Source organism: Sorex araneus, chromosome 2, assembly GCF_027595985.1.
Source record: "Sorex araneus isolate mSorAra2 chromosome 2, mSorAra2.pri, whole genome shotgun sequence".
In the NCBI taxonomy this organism is placed as follows: domain Eukaryota; kingdom Metazoa; phylum Chordata; class Mammalia; order Eulipotyphla; family Soricidae; genus Sorex; species Sorex araneus.
In genome coordinates, this window is record NC_073303.1 from 212,136,320 (window position 1) to 212,148,261 (window position 11,942).

The following is an 11,942-nucleotide window of genomic DNA, read 5'->3' on the forward strand; positions in this document are numbered from 1 at the left end:
ATGAACCCAGTATCCCTCCCACCCACCCCCAGTCCCACCCCCCCATCCCACCCCACCTCTGTAGCCGGGCATTCCAATCTGATATCCCTCTTTCCTTTTGGGTGTTGTGGTTCCAAATAGGGGCATTGAGTGGTCATCCTGTTCAGTCTCTAGTCTACTTTCAGCACGCATCTCCCCTCCCGCGCAGAATTTCCAATCACATATTACTTGGTGCTGAATAACTTTTCTTGTGACTACCAATAGTCACGGAATCAACTCTGATTTGCTGCAAAAACTGATGTGCTTTAAGGACATATCATCACAAGAAAAAAAAGCAGCCTGTGCGAGAGCACAGTAATGTTAGTTAAAAAAAGGAGTGCACCTTAGAGAGAATTCCCCAGGTACCGGGGAAGGGATGAATCCAAAGGGACACCAGGCAGATGCAGGAATCACCCAGCAGCTTCACAGGGCAGGAGGGGCCTGACCCTCACAGCCAACGCTACTCTCAGTCCTGCCATCAAGTCACTGATTCCCACCCGGGACACGATCCCAGCTGCCAGCCTGTCCTCCTCAGTCCTGGCTCAGGGCCACACCTGGCAGTGCTCAGGAGTCACTCCTGGCAGGCTGGGGGGACCATGTGGGGCACGGGAATGGAACCCGGGTTGGCTGTGTGTACAGTAAACTTTCCACAGGAGTTGGGGGGTGGGCAGGGCGCTCAAGCCCCAGCGCGACAGGCCCTAAGGGCGGTCCTCACCCTGAACTGTGTGGTCTGGTTGGGTTGAGTCGTACAGGAAGTGCCCTGGGACCCCTCGGCAATGCTCGAACCACCCCCTCCTCCATACACCCGCCCACAGCACCCCCCCACTCCCTCCTACCCCTCACACCTCAGAGAGGCCCCCCCTGCAAATATCAAGAAACACTGATAAAAGGATTGTGATGGCAAAAAAACTCATCCCCCAGTCAAGCCCCTTTTGCGCCCTGCCATTTCCCCCTTCTCCTTATCAGCAAGGTCACTGTCAACAACGGCCTTGCCTGCAAATGCGAATCCACTTAGGCAGCCAACTCAAGAGCCCAACAGGGACTGGAGAGACGGAACAGGAATTAAAGAATCTGTCTTGCCGGGTTCAATCCCCAGCACCACATCCAACCAAACACCTCTAGGGGGATGGTGCCTCAGCACTGGGTGTGTGCCCCCAAAACCGCAAAAGAAAGAAAAATTGAAGGCAGCACCTTACATTTTGCAGACAAAAATTCTTTCCTCTCCAAATCCCTCCCACACCTACCCCTATGCCTGCACGTAGTAAACATTAAAGTAAGCGTACACTCATTCAGTTCTCTTTGACAATCTGGTTTTGAAGGTCTTTGACCTTTCCATTTCTTCAGAACTTGCAGATACAGAATTTTGCCCAAACACTGCTTACTAAAAGCTGCTGCTGCTTCAGAAAATGGGAAGATGCATTTAATAATCTCATAGTTAAATTTCAGTTCATAGATTGCTTATATACATATGCAACTAAGAGATCTCATTATTGCAATCAAATCAGGGAAGTGATTCACTTACACTGCCTGAAGCATCTTGTTCAAATCTCTTCTCCCAAATCCTAGAAGCATCGGCTTTACTAATAAGCAAGGTATCACTGAAGTGAATCTCCTATCAAATAATTTTTTCACAAGGGCAAGGTCTTAGCTAACCCACATGTAAATGTTTTATTGTCATATGGCAATTTACTCATTCAGGGTTGGTTTCAATATATATAGTCTCTGAATTCCTATGAACTTACTATAAACAAGAATATTCCAGGCCACAGCGACAGTACATCGGGTAGGGCATTTGCCTTGCAGCTGGCCGACCCGGGTCCAATCCCCAGCATCCCATATGGTCGCCCAAGCACCGCCAGGAGTAATTCCTGGGTGCATGAGCCAGGAGTAATTCCTGAGCATTGCTGGGTGTGACCCAAAAAGCAAAAATAAATAAACAAATAAATAAAGGAAATGAGAATATTCCATTTCAGCCAGAACTTTTTTTTTTTCTTTTTGGGTCACACCTAGCCATGCTCAGCTCTGCACTCAGGAATCACTCCTGGCAGTGCTCAGGAGACCCTATGGGATGCTGGGAATCGAACCCAGGTCGGCCATGTACAAGGCAATCGCCCTATGGGCTGAACTATCAAAACTTTCAAATATGAGAAAGTTACCTCATTGAGGGTTAGGCCAGTTTATGTTACTGGAAAAAATTAATTTATACATTATTTTTCACAAGATGGGGCACGTTGCATGGAAACACTGCCACAGGCTGGATCTGAAAGTCAGACCAGCACATCAGCTGGCGGGGGAGGGGCAGGACCAAGACAAGAGCTCGGTTTTAAAGTAGCAGGTCAAGAAATCATCAAAAGGTGTAAGCAGAGAAACACAATAAAGAAAGAAGAGGGGTGACGGATGGTGCAAAACAAAGCAGCCAAAGAATCCCACCTTCACCTTGTAGCCACTTGTCAACTCGAAGTAATGAAAGCAGGACAGCCAGAGAAAGAGGAGGAGTACCAGCAGAGGAAAACAACCCCAAACGCTCCCCACACAGCATTAAGCATCACACATGAAGCCACATGGCCCTGAGATGCAGACACTCTAAGATAACCAACAGTTCCGATGCCTTCTCACCCCTCAAATGATAAAAACGACAGATTTCAGGAAGAAAAGAAGCAACAGTTTCCAGGCCGGATGTACCATTGCTCTCTATTCCCTTGCCTTTGGTAGGCGTCCCTAATTCATTAGCCTGAGCATGAAAGTTTACATTAATTTGTTAGTTCTGTGTTGCAGGGGGCTTCAGGATACATACCCTTTGCTATCTGCACCCACGCTATCCCAATTCAGACTACAAATGGGTTCAGATAACTTAAAAAAAAAAAAAAAAGACAATAAGGCTATTTGGAGGAGGCATTTCATACCATATGGACACTTGGCTTCCAAAATCCCAGTACAAAACAGACCCGAGTCTGTCACACAGGCCTCTGCAAACTCAGGAACCAAACAGCAAGGAACATCCGTATGGTTTCGTTTCATTCTTAGATAGGAGAAACACACAATCTCACCTCCCACACAATTCTGTAATAGGGATAGGCTACTACTGTAAAAGATGTTTGATAAGCACTGTGAAGAATCAGCCAAACCTCATTAGATTTTTAATTTCCTCTTACAAATAGGAAGTCCACGAATCCAGTGAGTGTCAGGGTGGGGATGGGGAAGGAAGTTTCAAGAAAGAAAAGTTAAAATCATGGTTCAAAGTTTCTGTTGCTGTGGATTAAGTGTTAATTATCCTAACTAGTCTCATTGTCAGCAATCAAGTGCATTAAAACCTTAGAGCTTATTGTTTCTTATCTGGCTGGAAAGAGCAGAAAGGCTCTACCTCCTAGTGGTCCGAATGACTCATCTCGAACCTGAACTCTCAAATCACTTCCAAAAAGAGAAAAAGGGACTGAAGGACACCAGGGGCACTGGTAAAAGGAGGTCCTGGCTAAGAGTGGTCCAGTCTGGTCAAAAGTCAGACCTTACTGTCCTCTTCTTTATGCTTAAAGAACATTCTGTCATGACGCTTACTCATTAAACATCTCCCCAGGAGGAAGAGGAAAAATTTTTTTGTGACACGCAGCCCTACACTAAGAGACTCTGGAAACAGCACTTAACCATATTAGTTACATGGACACATATGTAACACGCAGTGCCATCTAAAAATATCACAGCATTACCACAGGACGGAGTTCCTATGTGGTAAGCGTCTAAGTACTGAGCACCTCTTCATAAACAACCACACAAATATCCCCCTAGTGCAGGCGTTCAGCTACTAAGTAAGTTTCCCATGGGGACTATTACACAGCCTGACTTATTTTCCGTATCATCAATAACAGCCCCTAGAATAGTTTAAATATAATACATGCTCAATCAATATTTGTAGCGTTAGTGTCTTACTACAGGATTCTGGCAGAGGTTAACAGTAAGGGAGTGCCATTTTGTGACAGCGCTTAACTTCCAAGGGAAACGGTGACAAATCCCACTAATCTGTCCGTGAAAGATGCGCTGGTTACCTGTGATAAGCCAAGTCTGATGGTCTTTCACTGCAGTCACAGTCGGCTTTATTACTGCCGTCAACGTTAACTTGACACAGAAATACTACAAGGCCAGGGAACTTCCAAAGCCATCTAGTACAAACCTTTCATTTTGTGTACAAGGATAACTAAGGTCTAATTTCCTTCCCCCGCACAATCAACACAATGGCACCTGTCAACTCTTGGCCCCATTCTTTAACTGAGTAGATCTGCCTATTTGGGGGCCACACCCGCAGTGCTCTGGGGGGCTGATCCCAGGGACGCTGGGGGCCAAACCACAGTCACGTGTATGCAAGGCAAGTGCCTCACCTCCTCTACCATCTCTCTAGCCATGGAAGAGAATTTTTATTGCGCAATTTCCCTTGGTATTATAAGGACATTCCTCAAGTATCAGTACCCAGCACAGTAGTTTTGTATGTTTAGGTATCTAAGTAACTATTCAGACTTTCTTGCTAACGTGTCAAATGTGGGTAATGATAATGTTCCTTTTAACTATTTTCGTGTCACAATCTTATTACCATAAAGCCATCTGTCATTGTTTTTACTCAAAGCGTATTTTTAATAACAAAGAAACAAAGAAACAAAAACTTTCTGTCTCCCTCTGAAGCTCATCCCCCCAGTAATATCTAGTAGTAAGATATAAACCCAGTTTCTGCACACAACATTGTTCCAAGACACCTCCCAGTGGGGACAACAAATTGACCAATTATTTGGACACAGACAAATCCATTAATTAAGCTAAACAAGGCCAGAAAACGGAGGGATTTGAAATTGCTTAACTTGCCTTTCTGGTCACCGAGGAAAACAATTTTTTTAAGTTTCAAACCACAGTGAGCAAAAAGACACCCAACGGCTTTTGTGAGCTGGGCACAGAACAGTGGTTTTTAACCTTTTCTCCCCTCTGGCCCGGCGCTTCAAACACTGGTATAGAGTGGGTACCCGAGGCTGAACTCAGGGCAGGCGGAATGCCGACCGACTATCAAAAATACATGAAAGCCAGTGAATGTGATCATCAGTCTAATTTATAAGCAAAATGAAGACCATGGACTTACAGTTAAAGTGAACATGAAAGTCAGGAGTTTCTGAAGGAATAATAATCATTTCTCAGAGAGAGTCTAAGCCAGTAACAAGGAGGACACTGAATTACTCAGTTCTAGAACAGAAAATCAGGACTAATATGGCATCACCCCATAAATCTTACAGATCACCTGTCTGTTCATCGTAAGTAATGAGAAAGCTAAATAAAACTGCACAATGTAGGCTTCCTTAGAAAACATCCAAAATGACCCGTATATGTAATTCTACTTTGATTATTATTCTAAGCCTCACATGCACTGATTCAGAAGGCTGTGACTGACAGAACTAAATAAGGTTAAGGAACTCTGGTCCTACCTAGCTCTGCTGCTAAGCCCTATAATAAACTGTCACTGTTACACTGTCATCCCGTTGCTCATCGATTTGCTCGAGCGGGCACCAGTAACGTCTCCACTGTGAGACTTGTTGTTACTGTTTTTGCCATATTGAATACACCACGGGGAGCTTGCCGGGCTCTCCGAGAGGGACGGAGGAATCGAACCTCAGTCGGCCGTGTGCAAGGTGAATGCCCTACCCACTGCGCTATTGCTCCAGCCCCTATAATAAACTAGAGGACTATATCCTCATTGCAGTCAAAGTAGGATCCTAGGGCCAGAGAGATAGTACAGCCGGTGAGGCTCTTGCCTTCATGTGGCCAGCCCACTCAGGTTTGATTCCTGGCCCCCAAACAGTCTCCAGAGCACTGCCAGGAGTGACAACCCTGAGAACAGAGCCAAGAGTAAGCCCTGGGGACTGTCACATTTGGCCAAAAACCCAAAATAAAACTGAACAGTGGGCTTTTCTAAAGTGTATACAACACACCTTATGACTTTAAAGGAATGCTTGGTTTGTAAGGTCTTGCCTGCAAATAGCTCCAGAAAGAAAAATAACAAAACAAATTAATTCTAAGGATCCCTAAATCTGTTAAGTAAAGATAGTGTAATAATTGCTACAAAACATCAGAGGTTCGGGGCTAGAGTGATAGTACAGCAGGTAGGGCGTTTTTCCCTTGCACACGGCCGACCCGGGTTCGATTCCCAGCATCCCGACCCGGGAATCGAACCCGGGTCAGCCTTGTGCAAGGCAAACACCCTCCCCGCTGTGCTATTGCTCCAGCGCCAGAGTGCTTATTCTTTTTTTTTTTTTTTTTTTTTTTGCTTTTTGGGTCACACCCAGCGATGCTCAGGGGTTACTCCTGGCTTTGCACTCAGGAATTACTCCTGGCAGTGCTTGGGGGACCATATGGGATGCCGGGGATCGAACCCAGGTCGGCCGCGTGCAAGGCAAACGCCCTACCCGCTGTGCTATCGCTCCGGCCCCAGAGTGCTTATTCTTAAACAAAATAGCCACAAGCAAGCAGAAGAGATCACAAATGAAACTCTATCCTATTTTTTTCCCATGAGTTTCATCCCAACAGGATTTCAAATAAAACTGCTTTTAAAAAAAGAAAGAAAAAGCGAGACGGGAGCAACAGTACAGTGGGATAGGGTGCTTGCTCTGCACACAGCCAACCTGAGTTTTCAGCCCCATCCCCAAACAGGTCACCTGTTCCCCACCAAGAGTGATCTCTGAGCACAAGAGCCAGGAGTAAGCCCTGAGCACAGAGCCAGGAGTAACTTCTGGGCACTGTCAGGTATAGCTTTGAACAAAATAAAATAAGGAGACGGAAAGATGATACGGGGTGAAGGTGCTTACCTTGTACGCAGTCAACCTGAGTTCTACCCCTGGCATCCCTTATGTCTGCCCCTCCCCCTCCCGAGACCTGCCAGGAGTAAGTCCTGCTGGGTATGACCAACCCCCTAAAAAAAAAAAAAAAAAAAAAAAGAGAGAAGAAGAAAAGAAATTGAGGGGCTGGAGTGATAAAACAGCGGGTAGTGCAAGCAGCCCCAAGCAGCCCACACGAGGCCTACTCAGGTTCAATCCCAGGAATCTGATATGGTGCCTTGAGCTCAGAGCCAGGAGTAAGCCCTGAATAGCACTGGGTGTGGCCCCCCAAAAAAGACCTTAAAACAACCCCCCCCCCAAAAGCAGACCAAAGGAAAGTTTTGATCTGAACTAATTATAAGTTTCCTTAAAAACAAACGTAGCTACTGGGAGATAAGAAAAAGGTAAAACTTGTTTTAATTTTTTTTCTTTTTTGAGGATAACTAAAAATAAGCCACGTAAGTTAAAGAATTTGGCAGAAACTTTAGGTAGTAATTTTCTTGTTGGCAATCAATCTATCTTTATTTCAAAAAAAAGACATGAGTTACTAGTTTTCTTTTCCTAGTGAAGCGTTCATATAAAAATCCTATTATTTCTAAAACGTAAATAACACTGTGCTGGCGTTTTCGGTACTAAAACAGACCTAAACATATAAATCTCCTGAGGGGAGATTTATGCCGTTACTGGCGACCGAATGTCCACGTAACAGGAATGAGGAAGGTCAAGGAAGTTGCATAAGTCGCTACCTTGGACTTAGGGTAAAGATATTCATCAACATAGTATGAAAATACTACGAAGCTGGTAAGTTAGCAGTACCTTTATTTTCTGCAACTGCCTTAAAAACACATTCTGTCTCCAATTCACAAGAAAGCTAGTTCCTGAGGCCAGGACGACGGCACAAGGAGTACAGCGCCTGCCTTTCCTGTGGACCACGGGGGCTCAATCCCAGCTTCTCATCCGGTCCCACGAGCACCGCCTGTGGTAACTGCAGAGTGCAGAGCCAGGACTAAGCTCTGAACATCACTGGGTGTGGACAAACCCCCCCAAAAAAGAAAGCTAAGCTAATCCTGATCTCATTACGTTCTATTATTTCAACTCTGACTAATCTTTTTCTCAAAGACTTCTCTAACAACTAAAATTACAATGGACGTGTTTTTTTTATCAAACAGAATTTATGATTTAATAAATTATAAACTGGGATAATAAATCATTGTCCAAGTAAAGTCCTACATCACATGCTATATTTATATTTGTAGACCAGGACAAGTACAGACTTGTTTGTGATCTGCAAGTTCCAGTAACTTGGAACTGTGACGAGAAACTATGACGAACCTAAATGCAAAAACCATCTGATTTTTAAATGCAACATTTCTGTGTAAGGTAATTTAAAACTCTTATTACTAATAATATCAAAGGTTGATATGAGAAACAGTACAAAACTGATCATTTCACAGAGCATTATCAGGTGATAACATAATTGGTAAAAAGATACTGTTGCCTCAAAAAATGTGGAGTGAGATCATTAAAGAACAGCAATCTTATCGGTTCAAATTTTAATTTCACACAGGCAAACAATTTCTCTAGAGAGAAGGTCTAAGGGAACTTTCACTTTTCAATATCCTTGTTTTACACAGCAACTTGGTAAATGACACAAACTGGATCTGGTGGAGGAGGATATATACTGAATATATACACTAATGTGTGTTATTCACTAATGTTTTTTCTAAAGTTTCAAAGAATAGTTAAAGATCATTTTTGCAAGGAAGATTTCAACCACTGAAAATAGAACATGAGTCAGTATGTCACTACAACAGAAATACATACTCTACTTCAGGGTAGGTTTTACAAATGAAAGTCAGCAAAGTTCAGTTGGAATCGATGTGTAAATGTTACACATAAAAGAAAAATTAAATCCTGTGTTTTACTCAAAAGAGCAGTCTGCTCTCTGATCAGTCAACCCCTCAGTTGCTTATACATTTAGTCTTTCTGCAATATGACGTTTCCTTTCTCCGTTTAATATCACAGTGAGTAAAATATACACTGCTGATTCAACTTTTAAAAACTGGGTTTTTTTTTTAAAAAAGATATTGGTTTTTTAACTTGAACATCCCTTAGCTATAATGTAAAAACACAAGCTTAATTCAACTTAATAATTTCAGAGACACTAAGTTACATCAAGTTAATAGAAGGGAGAAAAAAAAACCCTCTCTGGTTTCTACCATTAGTTTCTTAACGGTAAGCAAGAAACTAACCACTTCTTCCTTTAGTTTTAAGGGGCTCAGGAGACTTTATTTCAAGAATAAACCTCTCTCACCCCCAACCCCACTCTCTCACACACCCCAATCCCATTTTTCTGACCTAGTCAAGTCACCACCATGTGACCATCAAGGCCAAAAACCTCTCTTAAAATATTAAAACTTCATTTAAAGAATAAAACCGAAAGCAAGACAGATAACTGCCAAGTACTGTGTAGTATAGAACTACTTAATCCTGCACTGACCTACTTCATATTACCATCAGGACAATATGGAAGTGTGCCAAGTAAGTAATAAAAATTACTATAGAACAACTGTAATTTTGATTTTAAACACCACCGCTTCTTGAAGTGTGTAAGTATTGTACTGCGATGCTGGCTGCTTTGTAATATCTTTATTTTCAACTGCAATATAAAAGAAGTTTGGATATTTTAGTAGTAATATTCAATAACGGACCAGCATAATTTAATTTTTTAATTTACTAAGTTAGAGCTTCTTAAAACACAAGATCGTTTTTTTAAACTTCCACTAAAAGCTGCCTATTAGGCCCAATTCCAAATATTGCTTTCTATTTTAAAAATAGCGTTACACTTTAAAATAGACGTCAGATAATGAAGTATCTTACAAAAATATAATGCAAGTTCATGTTCAAAGAATCTTTGCAATGGCTGGAACAGGGGAGAGACTTAGCTCAGCGTATTTAATTATTAAAAGGCTGCCACAAGTCTTTCAGAGTTTAATCTGCTGCAAAAATACTGAAAATCCTCACAAGTACAGAAATAGCAGAGATCTACGGTTTCTAAACTAAAAAAAAACTTAAGAAGACACACAAAATGGCCAAGCATTTAAAATAAAAATCATCTTTTTTTAAATGAAAGGGCTAAAAAAAAAAAAATCACCCGACCGTGTAAAATGCCCCATTAAAATAAAATATCGTATACTAAAGTAAAAAGAGGGTCATTCTTCACTACTACCAATGCAAAGAATAAATCTCCTGGGGAGAGGAAACGAAATCTCGAATAAAGACAACCAAACTGCAGCCCCCCGCCCCCTGGCAAAAAAGCAAAACAAAACCAAAAACCAAAAAAAAAAAAAAAACCCTGCACGAAAAGCAGAGAACACCCATTAGGGGTTTTCTGCTGCATATTAACAGTCGTACGCGCGGGCTGGTGAAATTCACAATACACTTCTCCCCGTGCGACTGCAAAAAAGGGGGGGAGGGAGTAGACACATCGCCCACTCCCCCAGTCCCAAACGCACTAGCAAGGGATTTCGCCCCTTAGCCCTTGTCCCCCGACGTGACACACATGCGCGCGCACGCGCGCACACACACACACACACACACACATGCATGCACGCGCGCGCGCGCACACACACACACACATGCACGCACGCTCGTGCATCTGCACACTGAACCGAAGAGGGGCTGCACGCGCGCGCACACGCACATGCACACAGACACGCACGCACGCGCGCGCGCACAAACACACACACGCACGCGCGCGCGCAAACACACACACGGACGCACGCGCGCGCAGATACACACACACATATACACTCACGCACGCGCGCAGACACACACACTACACACTCACATACTCACGCGCGCGCCTGCGCCCGCTCGTGCATCCGCACTCGGGGGCCGCGCAGGGCTGCCCGCAAATGGGGCGGAGGGCGCGGGCCGTGCAGCGCCAGGGCTGGTGCAGCGCCCCCCCCCCGCCCCGTCCTCCCGCGCCCACCGGCCCCCCCCCCCCCGGCCCCCGGCCCCGGCCCGAGCCCCCGCGAGCCCCGCTGCCCGCGGGCCGCGCCGCCCCTTACCAGATGGAGTTCTTGATCTTGTGCTGCAGCGCGCTGGCCTCGCCCCCGGGCAGCCCGGGCACCAGCGCGGGCAGCGCGGCCCCCGCGCCGGGGGGCAGCTGTGCAGGGGCGTCGGGCGGCGGCGGCTGTTGTTCCTCGGCCATCGCGGGCGCAGGGCGGGGGGCGCGGGGCCGAGGCGGAGGAGGAGGAGGAAGAGGAGGAAGAGGAGGAGGAGGGGGGAGCCGGACCCTCTGGGCCTTCACCGCGGGGCTCGCGTGCGGCGCCTTCCCGCGGGCATCACCACCGGGGCGCCGGCGCGGCGCGGGCGCCCGGGCGCGGGCGAGCCATGGCGGCGCCCCCTCCGCCCGCTGCCGTCCGCGGCCGGGGCCGGGGGCGTCTCCAGGCGCGGGGGGCGCGGCGGCGGCGGCGGCGCGGGGGGCTCGGCCTGGCTCGGGGCCCCGCGGGGCTTCCGCCTGCGGCGGCCGCGCTGCTACACCGGGCCGGCTCGGCGCCACTCCCCACCCGCCGCCGCCGCCGCCGCGCCGCCCGCCCCGAGCCGCCGCGCCGCCGCGAGCGCGCAGCCGCACTGCGGCCCGCGCCGCCGGCCCGACACCTACCTCCCGGCCGGGGGGAGGGGGCGTGGACCTGGACGCGGGGGAGGGGGGGGCGCGGGGCCCCGCGCTGCGGGCGGGGGACGCGCCGGCGCGCAGCGGGAGCCCGGGCTGCTCCGCGCGACCCTCAAGTCCCCCTGCCCGGGGGTGGGGGGTGGGGGCCAAGAGAGGAGGACTTTCTCCCCGGGGAAACTGAGGCAAAAAGAAAGAAAAGCCGTAAATCGCGAGGGGAGGAGCTGCTGTTAGGGGGACCCCCCCGCGCCAGGCCCGGCCCCCCGCGGCCGCGCCCCCTGCGGCCGCGCCAGCCCGTCGCGGAGCGGCTGCGGCGGCGGCGAGCCCGGCTCGGGCCTTCCGAACCCTCCGAACCTGGCCCCACGCGGGCGACCCAATCGCCGCCGCCGCGGCCCCGCGCGCGGCTCCAATCA

General features: G+C 47.4%; 1 protein-coding gene across 1 annotated transcript in view; it reads right to left on the reverse strand.

The window, feature by feature from the left end:
* Positions 1-11,285, reverse strand: part of RFX7 (regulatory factor X7) — an 85,600-nt gene extending 74,315 nt beyond the window's left edge. Inside the window, exon 1 of the mRNA XM_055127228.1 lies at positions 10,928-11,285. Within this exon, the coding sequence (XP_054983203.1) occupies positions 10,928-11,070 (143 nt within the window). The 5' untranslated portion in view covers positions 11,071-11,285. The remainder of the gene's footprint in view (positions 1-10,927) is intronic.
* Positions 11,286-11,942: the final 657 nt, after the last annotated feature.